The sequence below is a fragment of the Telopea speciosissima genome, chromosome 11, assembly GCF_018873765.1.
Source record: "Telopea speciosissima isolate NSW1024214 ecotype Mountain lineage chromosome 11, Tspe_v1, whole genome shotgun sequence".
In the NCBI taxonomy this organism is placed as follows: domain Eukaryota; kingdom Viridiplantae; phylum Streptophyta; class Magnoliopsida; order Proteales; family Proteaceae; genus Telopea; species Telopea speciosissima.
Genome location: NC_057926.1, coordinates 28,274,489 through 28,294,796, shown reverse-complemented (window position 1 = coordinate 28,294,796; position 20,308 = coordinate 28,274,489). Strand labels below are relative to the sequence as shown.

The following is a 20,308-nucleotide window of genomic DNA, read 5'->3' as shown; positions in this document are numbered from 1 at the left end:
GATCATCATAGAGAAAAATAAGAACAGGTGTGAGCCATAATATCAATAGATTGGACCACTACAGCTGTACCTAATTCACCATTAAATCCCCAATCTTTCCCAAAACATTATTCTCTTTTTTTGCTGGACAGATAACAAGAAAAATTTATAGTTAAGATTAAACAAATCCAAACATATAGAAGAACAACAACAGGAGTAGGTGAAGCCTACAAACCCACAAATGGGACAACTCAATCAATGGGGTTATAGACCCAAATGCAAAAATTTTGTCTGGGTTGAATTCAGATCTACATCTAGTTGAAGGCCCACTACTTGCTGGTGAAAGGGTACCTTCTATGAATGAGGCATTCTGCCACGTTGAACGTATTGTCTCTCTCACTCATATTCCAGAGTTGTCTCATCCTCCTATTCCAAGGAAAGCTCTGCATTCATTACTGGTAATGGGGGTCATGATTGTGGCTCTAGCTTTCCTAGTAAAGGTCGTGATTCAGGTGGAGGATGAGGACATGGTCACAGGTGTTCAAGGTGGCCAGCAGACTGATCAGCCTATCTGGCCGTGCTGACATTGTGGCAACCTTAATCATACAGTAGATAAATGTTGGGCTAACTATGGCAAACCTCAGTGGGCACAACAGATGTCCAATGTAGTAGTGTCTGATGGGAATTCTTACGTGGTAGCGTCTACTGACACTAAACCTGCTACTTCATCTGAAGTTAATAAATTAGGGTCTTCGTCTTGTGATGTTCTGGTCACTCAGTTACTAAAGCGTGTCCAGCAAATTGAGTCATCCACTTCCTCCTCTACTGTTACACTGGCCCATTCAAGTACCATTACGCTTCTTACCATTTTTTCCTATTCCTCTTGGGTTATTGATTCTAGTGCCTCTAATCATATGACTGGTTAGTCTAATTTGTTTTCATCCTTGTCTAAAACTCCTCATCCCTCACATGTAGGGATGTAAATGAATAGCCGAAATCCGTTTCCGTATCCGTGTCCATATCTGTTTAGCACTATCCGAATCCGTCTGAAAGCTAAACGGATACGGATACGGATAGCCTATAGCTATTAGAAAAGCTATATTTACATGTAAACGGATAAAATATCCGATCCGTATCCGTGTCCGTATCCGTTTAGCACTATCCAAATCCGTCCGAAAGCTAATCGGATGCGGATGCAGATATAGCACTATCCAAGCTGAATCCGATCCGTTTACATCCCTACTCACATGTTGTTCTTGCTAATGGGTACTTCCACCCAAGTGACTGGTCATGGTACAATTTCACCTTCTTCTTCCTTGTCCTTATCTTTTGTACTTCATGGACCTCAGTTACCTGTAAATCTTTTATCTGTTAGTAAACTCACAAAAAGACTAAACTGTTCTGTTATTATTTACCCTTCCTATTCTGTTTCCAAAGGTCTTCAGACAAAGAAGAAGATTGTTGGAGAGTGTGAGAATAATGGCCTATACTACCTCAATTGTGATCCGTCTTATACGGTTGTTGTTACATCTTCTAATGGTGTTTCTCCTCTTCAATTGCATCATCGATTAGGTCATTTGTCATTGCCTAAACTTCAACATATGGTTTCGAATTGCAAGTTTGTGTCTTATCTTGAGCGCAAAGCCTGAGAGCTCAGGAAGTATCATCGGTCTTCTTTTTCTTCTCGTAGTGAGTCTAGGAGTTGCCGTTATTTTCCTTAGTTCATTAAAATATTTGAGGTCCTTGTCGTGTTAAGAATAGATCACATTTTTCTTATTTTGTCACTTTTGTTTAACATGGTTATATCTGTTGAAAGGTCATTCAGAGTTTCTAAATCTGTTTTTCAAGCATTTTATAATGAAATTAAACATTAGTTTGATGTTTCTATTAAAAAATTTCAATCTAATAATGCTCTTGAGTATACTCAGATAGTCAGACTACAGTTTCTTTTTGTTCTAAGCATGATATAATTCATCAAACTAGTTGTTCATGCACTTTGAACAGAATGGGGTAGCTGAAAGGAAAAACTGACATTTATTGGAGACAGCTCGGTCTTCATTAATTTATATAAATGTCCCCAAAAAATTTAGGGGAGATGTTATAACTGCTTGCTATCTAATTAATCGTATGCCTTCCTCAGTTCTTAATAACCAATCTCCTATATCTATTGTTTTTTCCCTAATTCTTCATGGTTTTCTTTGGCACCTTGCATCTTTGGTTGTACTTGCTTTGTCCATACTTTGCACCCAGGTATTGATGAATTGTCTCCCCAGGCTGTCAAGTGTGTTTTCTTGATTATTCTCATACTCAAAAAGTGCATCGTTGACTCACCAGCAATTTGAGTTGAGTTTCAGGTTAGGGCTGTTAGTAAGAGAAGGAGAAGAGATTGAAGAAGTAAGAGGAGAGGAGAGGAGAGGAAGAAGAGATATTTCGGTAGTGTTAGAATGCTTGTCGTGGGGTCCAAACAGGATCTCGTGATTAGCGCCAGAGATTCCTTTAAGCCCCATTATGAGGTCCTTTTTGGTCTTTTTACTTCTTCCCTTTACCTATGTATTATATATTTTTGGCTCTCCTATTGAATATACTGAATTCTTACGGCTGCAACTCTCCTCTCTCCTTTTCTCCTTTTCCTCTCCTCTTTTCTGATTTGCACAGGTAACATGGTATCAGAGCATAATTCCTAGGCCTGTTACAAATCTGTGCAAGTCCTCCTCTTTTTCTTTTGTTTTCTTTCCTTTTCTCTTCTACGATATCTGGTTAACACCACCAGAGGCTCACGATCTTAGAAGGGGGGCGATTTTTCACCCCTGTGATTATTTTTGGGTGTTTGTTGATTGCGGTTTGGGTGTCTAAGATGTAAATCTACTATTTCATAATTAAAAGCAAATTTTGATTTATTCGTGGTGATGTTTGTAGTTGGTTGAGTGGTAATTGAGTGCCATATTGCTGGACTCATGTTTTTGGGAGGCTTGATTGATGTTTGAGCAGCAGTTCTTGAAGCCGTGGGTGATGCTTGTGGATTTGGTTGATGGCAGTACCTATTGGAGCAGTAGTTCTTGAAGCCGTGGGTGGTGTTTGATTGATTTGATTGGTGGCAACATCTATTGAAGTTGTGTTTAGTGTTTGTTGATTCCTGAAATTTCGGGTACTTTTATTTTGAAAAGAGAACATGGGTGATGAAGATAAAAGTAGTGCAATGGCTACTGAGATGGTGTCCTCTTCTTCCAATCGAATCACAGAGAAGAAACTTGAAGGTATTACTAATTTTCAACAATGGCGGAAAATTGTGAAGTTTGTTTAGACTGGGCGAAATCAGCAGCTATACTTGACAGGACCCAAACCAGCGGATGATTCAACTTGGGAAACTGTCGATGCCAGAATTCTTGGACAGATGTTGAACTCGATGGAGAATCATGTTGTAGATTTGGTTACTCATATTGACACTGTGAAAAATTTATGGGACTACTTGGGAGTTCTTTATTCTGGTCAAAATAATTTGTCAAGGATTTATGAATTATCACAGGAGTTTTACAGAGCTGAGAGAAAGAGGCGTTCTATCACCCAATATTTCGCTGACTTTAAGCGAATGTATGAAGAATTGAATGCCCTTCTGCCTATCTCTTCGGATGTGAAGCAGATGCAAGTTCAAAGAGAGCAATTGGCTGTTATGGGTTTCTCGGGAGGACTCGGGCAAGAGTATGAATCTGTCCGATCACAAATCCTTGGTAGTGAAAATATTGCCTCACTCAGAGATACATTTACTCATGTTTCGAGTATCTCGTGAGAGTTTTTTTTTTTTTTGATAGGTATATCTCGTGAGAGTTCTCGTGACTCCACATTAGCAGTTGACAGTTCAGCTTTGGTTTCACAAACTGGAGCTAGTGGAGTTAGCTGTGGAGATGGTAGTTACCGTGGGGGAAGTCGTGGACGTGGGGTTGGTCGTGGTTCATTTCAGCCAGGAAACAGCCAAGGTTATGGGCAGTCTAATGCCCCTTCTGATGGATCCGCTCCCGGACATGTCACCATTGTGGTCAACCTAGCCATATTCAGAGATTTTGTTGGAAGCTTCATGGGAAGCCTGGACAGCAACAATTTGCTAATTCCGTTGCTAGTAGTGATTCAGCCCCCTAGGTCTCAACCTTCTGAGGGTAAGGTGATTGTTATGTCTGACGAAAAGTATACACGGTACAACCAGTTTCAGATTTCACAGCCAACTTCTTCCACTGCTACTTTGGTTAAAATGGGTAATGCCACTGCATGCCATTCCGCTACTTCCCGTCCTTGGATCATTGATTCAGGGGCATCAAAGCACATGTCAGAAACGTCAGGTATCTTTTCCTCTTTGTCTCCATCATCATCTTGTGTTACCTTAGCCGATGGATCTTTAGTAAAGGTTAAGGGCATTGGTACGGTTCATCCTAACTCTTCATTGTCCTTGTCTTCCGTTCTCTACCTTCCGAATTTTTCATTTAATCTTATGTCAGTAAGAATTAACCAATACTTTTAACTGTTCAGTGACATTTTATCCCGATTCTTGTGTTTTTAAGGATCTTGCTACGAGGAAGACGATTAGAGGACGTGAGTGGGGGGGGGGGGGGCTGTATCTACTTGATGGCTCTCAGTTTGTTGCTTGTTCCAATGTTGCTTCACATCATCAGATTCATTGTCGGCTTGGTCATCCTTCCTTGGAAAGCCTTAAAAAGTTAGATTCTAGTTTTCGTTCTCTTTCTAGTCTTGAGTATAAGTCTTGTCGGTTTGGGAAACTCCATCGTGTGAGTTATCCCCAGAGTCAATATTTAATGAAAAATAGATCTGAATTATTTTCTATATTTTGTGCGTTTGTTTCTAAAATTCAAACTCAGTTTGGTGTGAATGTGAAAATTCTTCGTAATGATAATGCCAAAGAGTACTTTTCTGCTCCTTTTTCTAAATTTATTGTACAACATGGTATGGTTCACCAGTCTTCCTGTTCTGACATACCACAACAAAACGGTGTGGCAGAAAAGAAAAATCATCACCTTATGGAGGTGACTCGTTCCCTATTGTTTGAAATGAAGGTTCCAAACATTTTTGGGCTAATGCTGTACTAACTGCATGCTACCTTATTAATCGTATGCCTTCATCCGTTTTGCGAGGTGAAATCCCTCATTCCTTATTATTTCCAACTGAACCATTGTTTGTTTTGCCACCTCGTATTTTTGATTGTGCATGCTTTATTCGTAATCATACACATGGATTGTCTAAGTTGGATCCTAAAGCCATTAAGTGTATGTTTCTTGGTTATTCTCATACCCAAAAAGGGTATCGCTGGTTTTCTCCATCCTTGCGGAAATATTTTATTACAACTGATGTCTCCTTCGAATCCACACCATATCATGCTGATCCAGTAAATGCCTCTGAGTTGGATGATGATTTCCCGGAGTACGTTATTCAATCTTCTATTCCAACACCACCAGCTCCTGCAAAGGGATTGCCGCCAACAAAGGTTTATGTCCACTGCCCACAAGTAGCTGCTGCCCCTCCTATTCTCGTCGACTCTGTCACGTCTTCTTCTACTGCAGGTCCTACCATGGCTACCCCTTCAGTTGAGCCTATTGTTTCTGACCTTGACATTCGGATTGCTAAACGAAAAGGTACCCGTACTTGTACTCAACATCCTATTTCTAGATTTGTTTCTCATTCTTCTTTGTCTTCTCCATTTCGTTCCTTTTTATCTACTGTTGAGGCCCACCCCCTTCCTAAGTCTATGACAAAGGCATTATCTAGTCCTGGCTAGAGGACAACTATGGAGGAAGAATTACTGGTAATAAAGGTGAATGATACTTGGGATATTGTATCGCTGCCCCAAGGGAAAACTGCCGTCAGTTGTTGATGGGTATATTCAATGAAGGTTAATCCTGATGGTTCTCTTGCTCATTTGAAGGCGAGACTTGTAGCTAAGGGTTATGCACAGGTGTATGGTATAGACAATTTAGATACCTTTTCACCTGTGGCCAAACTTGCTTTTGTTCGTATTCTGATATCACTTGCAGCCACATATCACTGGCCTTTATTTCAGCCTGATGTTAAGAATGCGTTTTTACATGGGACTCTACAAGAGGAGGTTTAAATGGAGCAACCACCAGGGTTTGTTGCTCAGGGGGAGTCTGGAATGGTGTGTAGATTAAAAAAATCATTGTATGGGCTGAAACAGTCTCCTCGTGCATGGTTGGTCAGATTTACTGAAGTTGTTCTGGTCTTTGGCATGTCCAGGTGTGGAATTGATCACTCGTTCTTTTATACACAGTCGGATGCAGGGAGGTTTTTTCTGATAGTGTATGTTGATGATATTATCATCACTGGTGATGATTCAGTTGGTATAGCAGAGTTGAAGTCATACCTTCAACAGAAATTTCAAACTAAAGACTTGGGGAAGTTAAAATATTTTTTGGGAATTGAAGTGGCACAGTCTTGAAAATGAGTTTTTCTATCACAGCGAAAGTATGTGTTGGACTTACTTACTGAGACACGTATGCTCGGGTCTAAGCCTATTGACTCACCCATGGACCAGAATGTGAAACTTGTTGCTGAAGGGGGAGATGCTCTTGATGATCCAAAGAAATATAGAAGATTGGTGGGTAAGCTGAATTACTTAACAGTTACACGACCTGACATTGCTTTTCCATTGAGTATGGTGAGTCAATTCCTTTCCTCTCCTTGGACATCTCATTGGGATGCAGTTGTACGTATTTTAAGGTATCTCAAAAAGGCTCCAGGTAGAGGAATTGTGTATCAAGATCATGGGCATAGTAGAGTTGAAGGGTTTTCAAATGCTGATTGGGCAGGATCTCCAACTGACAACAGGTCGACTACTGGGTACTACACATTTGTTGGACGAAATCTGGTTTCATGGAAGAGCAAGAAGCAGAGTGTTGTGGCTCGTTCTAGTGCTGAGTCAGAATACAGAGCTATGGCACAAGTAACATGTTAATTAATGTGGATACAACAGCTATTGTCTAAGGAGGGGTTCAAGATTCCAACTCCCATGCAGTTATGGTGTGATAATTAGACATCAATTCATATTGCTTCCAATCCTGTGTTCCATGAGAGGACGAAGCACATTGAAATTGACTGCCATTTTGTTTAGGAAAAGATGCAGAGTGGATTGATTCTTCCAAGCCATATCAGAACTGGAGAGCAGCTTGCAGATGTATTTACTAAGTCATTGGGTAATGGGAGGATAGAGTATATTTGTAACAAGCTGGGCATAATTGATATATATGCTATAGCTTGAGGGGGAATGTTAGAATGCTTGTCGTGGGGTCCAAACAGGATCTCGTGATTAGCGCTTGGCGCTAATCACGAGATTCCTTTAAGCCCCATTATGAGATCCTTTTTAGTCTTTTTACTTCTTCCTTGTACCTATGTATTATATCTTTTTGGCTCTCCTATTGAATATACTGAATTCTTACGGCTGCAACTCTCCTCTCTCCTTTTCTCCTTCTCTTCCTCTTCTCTTCTTTGATTTTCACAGGTAATAGGTAGAAAGTGTTGTATGTTAAAGAAGAGCTCTACACACCTATATTACTTTATTGATATTTAAGAGGGAATTACATCCACCTCCCTAGGGAGGTAAAAGGTAAAAAGAAGGGAAAGAATAGAAATTACATAACAAGGGACAAGACAAAGGGCTAGTTCCCAAACTACCCTTACTACATAACTTCTCATAACTCTAACACTCCCTCTTAAGCTGGTGAATAAATGTCGTGGATCCCAGCTTGCATAAGAGAGTACCAAACTGAATAGAGATAAGAGCCTTGGTGAAGATGTCTGCCAGTTGATCACCAGTCTTCACAAAGGGAATACAAATGTAGCCAGAGTCTATCTTCTCTCTATTGAAGTGTCAATCCACCTCAATATGCTTGGCTCTATCATGTTGCACTGGGTTGTGAGCAATATTGATGGTTGCCTTGTTGTCACAGTAGAGTCTTATAGGACCTTCAGAGCCACATCCCAATTCCGGAACTAGTCTTCTCAACCATATGAGTTCACATCCTCCATGAACCATAGCCCTAAATTCCGCTTCTGTACTGGATCTAGCTACAACCGGCTGGTTTTTGCTTCCCCATGTAACCAAATTACCTCCCACAAAGGTACAATAGCCGGAGGTAGACCTCCTGTCTGTGAAGGATCCAACCCAATCAGCATCAGTATAACCTTCTACTCTCAGGTGGTCGTGCTTGGCATACAACAGTCCTTTCCCTGGGCAAGACTTCAATATCTGAGAATACGATACACAACATCTACATGGCCACTCTTGGGGGCATGCATAAATTGTCTTACTACTCCCACTGCATAGGAAATATCTAGGCGTGTCATAGAAAGATAAATAAGCCTCCCGACTAGCCTTTGGTACTTTCCCGCATCAACAAGGGAGGGGCCACAAGCTTCTCCTAATCTGTGGTTCTGCTCAATAGGAGAGTTTGTTGGTTTGCAGCCTAACATCCTTGTCTCTGTCAACAAATCAAGAACAAACTTTCACTAGCATATGTTGATTCCTCTCTTGGTCCTTGATACTTCAATTCCTAAGAAGTACTTCAAGGGACCCCGATCTTTGATTTCAAACTATTGAGCCAAGTAAATCTTCAATTTATGTATCTCAGCTATATCATCTCCAGTGACCACAATATCATCAACATAGACAATAAGGGCTGTGATGGTACCATTGCCTTGCTTGGTAAAGAGAGTATGGTCAGCTTAACTTTGGGAATATCCATTCTTCAGAATAGCATACCGAAAGTGCTCAAACCATGCCTTTGGTGACTGCTTGAGGCCATATAGTGCCTTCTTAAGGAGACACTTTTCCTTTAGCTAAAGGCATTTTGAAGCCTAGTGGGGTTTGCATGTATACTTCCTCTTCCAAATCGCCATGAAGAAAGGCATTCTTCACATCCAACTGATATAATGGCCAATCTTTATTGGCAGCCAATGATAACAGAACTCTTATAGAGTTATATTTAGCATAGTTGTTAAGGCGTCGCCTAGGCGTCCAGGCGCCTTGGTCGACTTGGCCGCCTAGGCGGGCGCCTTAGACGCCTTGTTCGCTTAGTTGGTGTCGCCTTGAATTTTGACCCTCTCCACCGCCTTGGGTCGCCTAACTGCCGTGACAACTATGGTGTTTAGCCATAGGAGCAAATGTCTCTTGATAGTCAATCCCATAGACTTGACTGTACCCCTTGGCCACCAACCTTGCTTTGTATCTCTCAACAGTACCATCAGATTTATACTTGATTGTGCAGACCCATCTGCATCCAACTGGGACACATCCCTTGGGAAGATCCACCAATTGCCAAGTACCATTTTTTTTCAAGAGCCATCATCTCCTCAGCCATAGTTTGTCTCCACTTTGGGTCAGACATAGCTTCAGTAACATTCCTGGGAATAGAAGCAGTAGAGAGAGCAGCAATAAAAGCCAGACCTATAGGAGAAAGAGCATCATAGGAAACAAACTGGGCTATAGGAATAGTACAAGCTCTTTTCCCTTTTCTAAATGCAATAGGAAGGTCTAAATCAGATGGAAGAGAAGGGATGTCACCTGATTGAGGAGAATGAATCTCAGGATGTGGATCTGGATACAAAGAGGACTCTTGGTAGGTCTTCTTTCTTTCATTATGCAAGCCTTCACCCCGTTTGTATTTAATGTGGTAATCCTTCTCCTCATCAGAACCACTTTCAACAACATCAGTATCAACCACAAGCACAGTCCTGTGTTTTCTAATGTCAATCATAAAAGGAGCCAGAGAGGTAGAGGAGAATAAAGGAAATCAGCAGCCTGTTCACTTCCACAATTCTCCCCCTGAAGAGGATGCTGAGAAGGAGCAAAAAAAGGGACAAATTCAAGGAAGGTGACATCCTTGGAAATAAAACACTGGCAAGAAGAAGGGTGATAGCACTTGTAACCCTTGGTAGTAGAAGAGTACCCAAGAAAGAAACACTTGAGAGCTTTGGGATCAAGTTTAGTACGAGCAGATTTGTTAACATACACATAACAAACACAGCCAGACTCTCGGAGGGAGAGAGAAAGTAGAAACCTGTAGAGATAAGATTTCCAAAGGAGATTTGAAAGCAAGAAGTTTGGTAGGCATGCGATTGATGAGAAAGGAAGCAGTGAGAAGAGCTGCAGACCAGAAGGTCTTGGGAACATGCATGCCAAACAAGAGACTACAGGTAACCTCCAATAAATGGCGATTTTTCCTCTCCATAACCCCATTTTGTTAGGGGTGTCAACACACGCGAGCTGATGGATAATGCCACTATTAGCAAAGAAAGTTCGGAGACCACTAAACATATATTCTCCCCCTTTATCGGACCGAACAATTTTGATCTAAGTATCAAACTGAGTAAGAATCATCTGGTAAAAATGTTGAAATGCATCACAAACATCACTATCATGTTTCATAAGAACAGTCCAAGTAGCACGAGAAAAATCATCAACAAATGACACAAAGTAACAATAACCAAATAAAGAGGTAGTAGGGGAAGGTCCCCAAACATCAGTGTGCACAATGTGGAAAGGAACATCAGTTCTATTACTATGATATGGATAAGAAGAACGACAGTGTTTGGCAAACACACATGGTTCACATTGAAAAACATGAGAAGCAATAGAAGAAAATAAGTGAGGTAATTGTTTCCTCATTACAACAAAAGATGGATGGCCAAGACGACGATGCCATAACATAACAGAATCCATAGAACTACTATCATGACATCCACACACATAGGACGGAGTTGTGGGCAAAAAAGGTTCAAAAAGATAAAGGCCTTGCTCCTCACGTCCACTACCAATAATCCTCTTCGTCATCAAATCCTGAAAAAGACAATGAGAAGGATAAAGGTGACACAACAGTTCAGAGATTTAGTTAAATGGCTCACAGATAAAAGATTAAGAGTAAGGTTAGGGACATGAAGAACAGACGTAAGAGAAATAGATGATGTAACAGGGATACTGCCCTTACCAGAGATGGAGGAAAGGGAACCATCGGCTACCTTAACCTTATCCTTACCAGAACAAATGGTATAGGAATCATAATAATTGGACGTACCAGTCATGTGGTCAGTGGCCCCAGAGTCAATGACCTAAGACTGGGCTGCAGCAAAAGCTGAAGTGGAAACCTGTAAAGCTGAGGACGAAGAGGAGCTGGCCATGGTAGGGGTAGGAGATGTGCTTAGCTGTGACATGACCCGGTGAACCACTACATCCACCAAAGTAGAGTCATCAGGTGTAGCATCTGCCTCAGTCATCACGGAGTGAGCTCGAGCTCCCCCTCTACGGCCACCATGAGAAGCACCACGAGTACCAAGAGGGCGACCATGAAGAGTCCAGCATCTATCCTTAGTATGTCCAGATCTCCCACAATGGTCACATTTAAACCTGTCTCTGCCAACTCCACTGACACCAACTGTCTCCACTGCTCTGTCTTCCTCACAGTTAGGCCCTTGGCCTCTACCACCTCCACGGGTGTTGCGGAAAAAACTAGATTTGAGAGTTGACCTCTCCAGAGATGATGCTGGTGTTGGTTCCATAGCAGTTTGCTCACTCTGTAAGTAACTACAGACCACACTAAGAGATGGAAGTGGGGGACCGGCCTAAAATCTGGAGCCGGATTGGCTCATAATCAGCATTTAGACCACCAAGTAAACTGAAGACCCGCTCCTTTTCAAGAGTCCGATACACCTTTGCTTCATCCTCTGGGTTAATCAAGTGAAGATCTCTGTAGTAGTCATACTCCTCCAAAAGACTAAGAAAAGCATTGTAGTACTCAGAAATGGTCTTGTCACCCTACCTCATTAAGTTAATCTTTTAGTGAAGCTAATAGACCTTGGAAGAGTTACCCACTTTATCAAAAGTCTGGGAGACACTGTCCCAAATTGCCTTGGCAGTGTCTTTTCTTATGAACCTTCTCCCAATCTCAGGCGTCATGGAGAAGATTAACCATGTCATTACTGTAGAATTTTCGGTCTCACATTTCTTATAGGTAGATGAACCAGGCTCTGGAGCTTTAATAGCACCTGTAATGTACCCAAGTTTCCCTTTACTCCTAAGGGAAAGCCTCACAGAGTATGACCAGTCCAAGTAATTAGTGTCATCAAGCTTCACAAAGGAAATCTGTGTATGTGTGATCTTATAAACCAACTGAGGAGCAGCAGGAGTGGGCTGTGAATTAGCCGAACCAAGCCCAGAGGTCTTTGAACCAACCATTTTATAAAAAGGCACTTGACCATAAACTAGGGTATCAAACCACGTAGGGAGTACACACTCACCCCAAAAAAAGACCCAACATAAGATTCAGATTTCAGCAAGGAAGACAAAACAGGAATAAGCTTGATAATACTACACCATAAAGCTCCTCAAGGAGTAACATTAACTTTAAACAAGTGCGAAGACCTCGCAAAGGCTGTGCATAAGCATCTCTCAACCAAGGAAGCAGCAAAGTGCAGCTTAAATGCAAGAAAAACAGAGGCTGTACACTCTCGGCTTTACCTTGGCAGCACATAGGATCCCACGAAAAATGGGTTCTGCTCATAGAGCTTCTTCAATAAGCAAGGGGGGATATAGTTATCATAATAGGTGTCCTTGGGTGATGCTAATGGACCAATCCAACACCCAAACACAAGCCGAGAGAAAAGAAGAGAGAACCTGCAACTTGAAACTGGCGGAACTTCTGGCAGCAACTGGGTGAGATCCAGATCTTCAAAAGAGCTTCGAAACAGCTCAAGTAGGGTCTTCAATCATCTAAATAGGCTATAATGAACCTATACCATACTCTTTCAACAAAGCTTTGCATAGGAATCTCCTCTTTGGAATCCTAGGGCACAAAGGATTTCAAAGAGAAGAGAAAGAATGGGAACAAGAAGCTTAACACGATTCTCAAACCCTGTAGATCTGATACCAAGTTGAGTTTCAGGTTAGGGCTGTTAGTAAGAGAAGGAGAAGAGATTGAAGAAGTAAGAGGAGAGGAAAGGAAGAAGAGATATTTCGGTAGAAAGTGTTGTGTGTTAGAGAAGAGCTCTACACACCTATATTACTTCATTGATATTTAAGAGGGAATTACATCCACCTCCCTAGAGAGGTAAAAGGTCAAAAGAAGGGAAAGAACAGAAATTACATAACAAGGGAACTAGACAAAGGGCTAGTTCCCAAACTACCCTTACTACATAACTTTTCATAACTCTAACACTTTGTTAGTGCAAATGATATATTTTTTGAAAATACTCCATGCTTTTCTACTGAAGATCATGTTTTAGACACTGACACTACAAATTTTCCTCCTATTCCTTCTTTGATTCCCCTCAGTGATTCTCTATGCAACTCTTGAAAAGCACCAATGCAAGGGTATCAATGCCGTCCCAAGCCACTGCCTGTTGCAGTTCCTCCTCTCCAGTGCCCTCCATACAGTCTGATTATTTGCCTACAGTTCCTGCTCCTTCATTTGACGACTTACCAGTGGTTCTCCGTACAAGTGAGTCGTTCATGTACACAAAAATTCACAGTTGCTTATACCATTGACAAATTTGTTTCCATTTCTCATCTTCCGCCTCCTTCACATAATTTTGCTTTGTCATTTTCTTCTCATTCCATTCCTAACACCTACCATCAAGCATTGTCTCATCCTGGATGGAAATCTGCGAAGGACGTGGAAATAGATGCCTTGCTTTCTCGCCAGACTTGGAACTTGGTAGATTTACCTTTAGGTAAGGATATGGTAAAGTGTAGTTGGGTGTATACAATTAAGTATGACTCTGATGGCTCGGTTGAACGGCTCAAAGCATGTTTGGTTGACAAGGGATACACTCTGCCCTATGTGTAGACTATTTTCAGACCTTTTTTTTTTCTCTTGTTGCTCGTCTTAATCCAGTTCGTGTGCTTATCTTTTTGGTTGTTAATTTGAATGGCCATTGTATCAATTGGATATAAAAAATGCCTATATGGTGATTTGCATAAGGTGTACATGGAGCAACCTCCTAGGTATGTTGCTCAAGGAAGAATGTTGGTAAAGTTTGCCAACTTCATTAGAAGATTTATGGGTTAAAACAATCACCTAGAGCCTAGTTTGACAAATTCAACTCCATTATTACTCGGTGTGGATTCACACAGTTTTATTCTGATCACTCAGTCTTTGTTTGTCACCGGGACTCTAAAGTGATTGTATTGATTGTCTATGTTGATGACATTATTATATCTGGCAATGATACACTTGGTATTGCATAGGTGAAATCCTATTTACAGCAGCATTTTCAAATGAAAGGCTTGAGGTCTTCTTAGGTATTGTCTTGGCGTTGAGGTAGTTCGTAGTAAAAAAGGTTCTTATTTCTATCAAAGAAAGTATGTGCTTGATCTGTTATCTGAGACTGGTATGTTAGCATCTAAGCCCGTTGATACACCTCCACATCAGAAGTTTAGGGCTAATAATGGTAAAGATCTTGCTGATAAGTATCAATACAGGAGATTAGTTGGTAAGTTTATTTATGTTACTGTTACATGGCCAGACATATCTTGTGTTATTGGTGTTATAAGCCAGTTTATGGAAATGCCTAAGAAGACTAACTAGGAGGTTGTCTGTTGGATTCTAAGGTAACTTAAGAGTGCTCTAGGAAAGGGTCTTATTTAAAGACCTAATAAACATATTAAATTGGTTGGCTATTCAGATGAAGATTGGGATGGCGCTGAAGGTGATAGGAGGTTTACCATTCATTGGGTACTGAACATTTGTTGGTGGTAACCTTGTCACATGGAGGAGCAAAAAGTAGATATTGTGGCAATGTCTAGTGCTAAGGCTAAGTATAGGGCCATAGCTCATACTGTAGCCAAGTTGATGTGGCTGAAATCACTTCTTCAGAAGCTTGGTTTTCCCATTACTAAACCTATAAATACGTTTTGTGACAATCAGCTTGCTATCTACATTGCCAGTAACCCAATTTTTCATGAGGATAAAACACATAGAGGTGGATTGTCATTCGGTATGGGATGTTGTGATGAGGAATCTGATCTCAACTTCTGAAAATCAGCTTGATGATATGTTCGCTAAAGCCTTGTTTCATCCAGCCTTTCTTGATGGTTGTTTCAAGCTGGGCATGGATGATGTATATGCTTCAGCTTGAGGGAGAGTATTGAGATTATTGTGCATTTACTCCTACTCGTATGGTATTGTATCTACTTCTATCGGTAGGGATAGTTGGGGGTTATATTATCTGTATAGAAGGGTATGCTTGTCATGTTTTATAATAATAGGGGCTGGGGATATATTAGTACTTGTGTATTAATCTGATGTTTTATACTACTTCCGATTCTGTACTTCTATTGCTTGTTTATCTGATCTGATACTGTTACAGAAACTTTACCCAGATGAGCAAATGGTTCTTCTGCAAGGCACATAGTTCGAAAACTCGTTTCGTTTCGGTGTTTCAGACTAACCGAAATATCCGAAATTTTGCATTTTTTCTATTATGTTTCGGTAGGTCATTTCGGTGAGTTTTAGGCCAAGTTAAGGCCTGAAACTTCATGAAAACCCTATTTTAGGCTATATAAACACATTTAAATGTTCGAATTACAAAAATAGTCACCCAAAGTGGTGTTTTGGATTTGTACCATTGATTGGCAACGTACGGTCGAATCCTAATGTATAACTTAGTTAATTACACATACACATTGTTTAAGACTTTAAGTACTAGAGGACATAATAAATTAATGATTAATAAGCAATTTAAACAAGTAAATTGACTTGGAAGTTGGAAACATAAAGTGAATGACTCATAAGTCATAACTTAAGTCATAATATTAAGTACAATAAGTAAATAACAAGTTAAGAAGATGATATCAATATGACAATATCCCCAATAGTCCAATACAAGTCAAGTAGTCATCTAGTGACTCAAATGTTTACAAATATTCTAATAATAATTACTCCGACATCCAGGATCGACCCCACTCATAGTCCGATGGAGCCGACGTGCATTGTTCTCCGACTGTAGAACAAGTGAATGCCACGTCATAGTATGGGAGAAGAAACGACCGAGACTAACGAGGAGAAAAAACACCCAAAAAAACCAGAGCTTGTTAAGTCTCGGTCGAAATTTCAATAGAGACTAACGAGTTTTGGTATTTATAAAGCTACTTGTGAAAAAAGAATCTCGATTTCTTGCAAGATTTTGATTTTGTCTCAAGATATCGCGAGATGGTCGAAATTTCGACAGAGTTTTTGCATTTTTTTTATTCGAGCTTGTGTTTCGTTTTGGTCAAGTCGAGATACTCGAAATATTCGAGATCTCGACCGAGATTTCACGAGATTTAGTACTATGGCAAGGCAAGCCATCTCTAAACTCTTCTACTAACTGGATGACTAGGTTATATCTTCAAAAGTAGTAAGATCTATGACCAAATAATGGTTTTGTTCATTAAACAAATTGAGCACTGATAAGAAAGAAGATACGAGATAGAATCCCCCCCCCCCCCCCCAAAAAAAAAAAGATAGATGTTAGAAGGAAGACTTACCCAAGCAGAAAGACATAATTCCCTGTCAAGTTGTCTATATTTCTTGACGTCTGTAGTAATACCAATTGCGGTAAGATTGCAACTGCTTCAAGATAAAGTGAAAATGTCCACAAAACCTATCACATCAAGTCGAGCATTAATTAATTACAAATCAAATAAAGATAAATAAAACATACTTTTGAATGAATAAAATTTTAGTGCACATTGTTTAATAAGGACAATATGACAATATGCTTACATACACACACACAGAAAGAGAGAGATGAACTGAAAAATTCAGAAAATCCTCTGCCGGAGCAGAAATAAGATATAGCTCACGTGGATTTTCTATCTTCTTCTAATCTTTTCTTGCTTTTTTTGGAGAGTGGATGTTGGAAACCACAGATGATGGAGATAGTTTCACTATAGTTAGTTGAGGGAGGAGAGTTTTGCTGGTTCTACTTGGGATTGTGGAACCTATAATTCGAATGGGGAAGGTGTTGTTTGTTCTCACTGTGTTTTCTCTGTTGGGTCTCCTTGCTCTAGGGCCCTCTTTGTGTTTTTTATTCCTCTCTCTGATGAATCCCCTTCCATTGTTTCCCATTAAACGCATTGAAGAGAAAATTTGCGCTGACACTATAAACTCTTGTGTGTGTGTCTGTGTGTGTGTGTTAGAGAGAAAGAGAGTAATAGAGATATGGATTGGGTCCCAAGTGTACTGAGGTACAACGATGAACCCAATGCTGAACTTAACTGGGTCTAGCCCCTTCAGGGTGACACGAAAGTTACAACTTACAACTGGATTGAGTCAATAAAGGAATATTGGGCCACTTTGGAATGCTCTCCTATAAGTCATAATTTATTAATAAACAACAAAGAGAGCCCCAGAAAAGGGGAAAAAGAGACAGAATCCACAACATCCACAGCTCAATGCCTCTTAATATCCAATAACCCAATCCCTATAGTCAGCACACGAAGACCCCACCCAAAAATCTAATCTTTGACCATGTTTAGAACCACATAAGCACTGCCAAACATCCTTTCAAGAAAAGAGAGCCCCAGAAAAGGGGAAAAAGAGACAGAATCCACAACATCCACAGCTCAATGCCTCTTAATATCCAATAACCCAATCCCTATAGTCAGCACACGAAGACCCCACCCAAAAATCTAATCTTTGACCATGTTTAGAACCACATAAGCACTGCCAAACATCCTTTCAAGAACTTAATTGATGGTTAGAGGTGACAGGTTGAACCTCAAGGAGGATATTTTGAATGGGGAAAGAAAAACATAGAGTAAAAATATTTTGTTTCTATGAAACAATTTACCAATAATGTCAAAAGAACTAGTACACAAACAGGCTATTATGTCAAACGTAGCAGCATTTTTATTGTTTCTTTAGAAAAGGCAAAGATATATTGCAATGCAAATATTACAAAATAAGAATCAGCTAAAAAATTGTGATGTCAATATATATAGTAGCATATGTTGATATTACCCTCATATAACCTGAACAATTTTATTAGTTATAGTTTCTTAACATGACAAAAAACAACAACAACAACAACTCAGCCTTATCCCAACTAAATGGGGTTGGCTACATGGATCCTCGCCCTCCAATCAATTCTATTTGAGGTCATACTTGATACAAGGCCTACAGTGTGCATGTCTTTCCTCACCACTTCTCTAGGGTCATTTTAGGTCAACCCCTGGCTCTTTTAGTTCCTTCAATCTTGAATCAAATCATTCCTCCGCACTAGAGCATCCAAAGGCCTCTGTTGAACGTGGTCATGCCACCTCAAACGACTTTCTCGTAACTTATCATGTATCGGAGATACTCCCAAATCAGCTCTAATATGATCATCCCTTCCTTTATCTTCCCTAGTTTTGCCACACATTCATCTCAATATTCTCATCTCCAGTACACTAGTTTATCTACATGATGATTCTTAACTACCCAACATTCGGCACCATACATCATAGCTGGTCATATGAGTACCTCTCCACTGCATCCACCTTATTTTAATTCTCTTTGAAACATCATCCTCTATACCACCTTTTTTGTTTATGATTGGGCTTAGATACCTAAAATAATCACTCTGTGGAATCATCCTATCATCAATTTTCACCACCTCATTATCTGTCCTAGTGTAACTAAAGTTATACATCATATACTCCGTCTTCATTCTACTTATCTTAAAACCTTTTGATTCCCACGTCGATTTTCATAACTCCCACTTGGCGTTAATCCCCGCTTTTGTCTCATCCACCAAAACAATGTCATCAACAAAAGCATACACCAAGGAACCTCAACTTGAATGTCTCTAATTAAATCATCCATGATAACGCAAACAAATAAGGGCTTAAAGTTAATCCTTGATATAACCCAATAGTAATTAGGAATTCACAACCTTGACGCCCCCCAACAGTTCTTACACTAGTCAGCACACCATCATACATATCTTTAATTATGTCCACATATTTACTTGAAATACTTCTCTTGCCTAGTACTTTTGCCAGATTAACTCTCTAGGAACCCTGTTTAGTTTTTTTAGGTCAATAAAGACCATACGGAGATCTTTCTTGCACTCTCTAAATCTTTCCATTAGTCTCCTAAGTAAGTAAATAGCTTCTGTCATGGATCTTCCTGGCATAAAACCAAATTGGTTCTCCGTAATAGCAATTTCTTGTCTTAGGTGGGTCTCAATAAGCCTCTCCCATAATTTCATTGTATGACTCGTTAGTTTTATGCCTCTATAGTTATTAAAGCTTTGAATATCACCTTTATTTTTGTAAATCAGAAACATAATGTTTCTCCCCCATTCATCTAGCATTTTCTTTGGAAGAAGGTGCTCTCCCACCCCATCCCTGATTACCTGGCTGGAGGCACTCTCACGGTGATTTCTCTGAGATCCCTCTGCTCATCCACGACGACAATGTAGGCTGGAGGTGCTCTCAACGACCCTAAATCGCCATTGACAGGAGGCTTGGAGTCCTCGGTTTTGTAAGGGACATTCATTATACCGCCTCTTTTATTGTTCTAGCTATTGTTTGTTTTTTCATTTATGTGTTTATCTTTTATTTGTTATCCTATTTTTTTTTGCTCTCAACTATTTTGGTTTTGTTTATTATACTGTACCAGCCCTTGCCCACTTGCTATATATTCCTCCGTAGTGTGTCGTTTCTGCTACTTCTTGTTTCATCCATTCTAATATTGGCTCTTGTTTCACCTACCTTTAGTTGTTAGTGTTGTGCTATAATCGATAAAACCCAGCCTTGTAGGTATTGTTCATCTATTTGTGGTTTTTATAGTTGTTGACTTGATATTCTTGTGCAAGCTGATCCTCTATTAATTAATTTTTGCATGATATTGTGCCATCTCCTATTAGGCTGATACGCTCTTGTTTAACATACTAGAACCCATCATTTTTCTGTTTGATTAACTGGACACATTTATATATATGTGTATATTTATTGTAAGTGCATTATATTGTTAGTACATTACGTTCTTTCATGTACTTTTATATTGCTTTTCTTTAGTATCAGCTTGGTAGAGCATTCATTTGTTTAATCTTGTCTGGTTTGACCTACTGTGGGCCTGGTTGCATTATATATTTCATTTGTTTCACCTGTTGCATGCATTTGTTCGATTATTTGTTTCATTTGTTCCTTACTTCCATTTGTCATTTTTACCTAGCTGCCCCATTAGCTAGCTTTTGAGTTAACTGCCTAGAAGTGTATTGCATTATCTTTCGGTATGTATGTCTTGAATTATGTGTGAGGTTTCCATGGTCTGTTGCATTAGTGATTTTTTATCAC

The 20,308-nt window shown here is 40.0% G+C and overlaps 1 protein-coding gene across 3 annotated transcripts in view; it reads right to left on the bottom strand.

Moving 5' to 3' along the window:
* Window positions 1-20,308, bottom strand: part of LOC122644588 (ER lumen protein-retaining receptor-like) — a 47,272-nt gene that overhangs the window by 938 nt on the left and 26,026 nt on the right. For all 3 annotated transcript variants that reach the window (XM_043837967.1, XM_043837968.1, XM_043837966.1), the window contains one exon: window positions 16,511-16,626. In XM_043837967.1, the coding sequence (XP_043693902.1) occupies window positions 16,511-16,626 (116 nt within the window). The remainder of the gene's footprint in view (window positions 1-16,510; window positions 16,627-20,308) is intronic.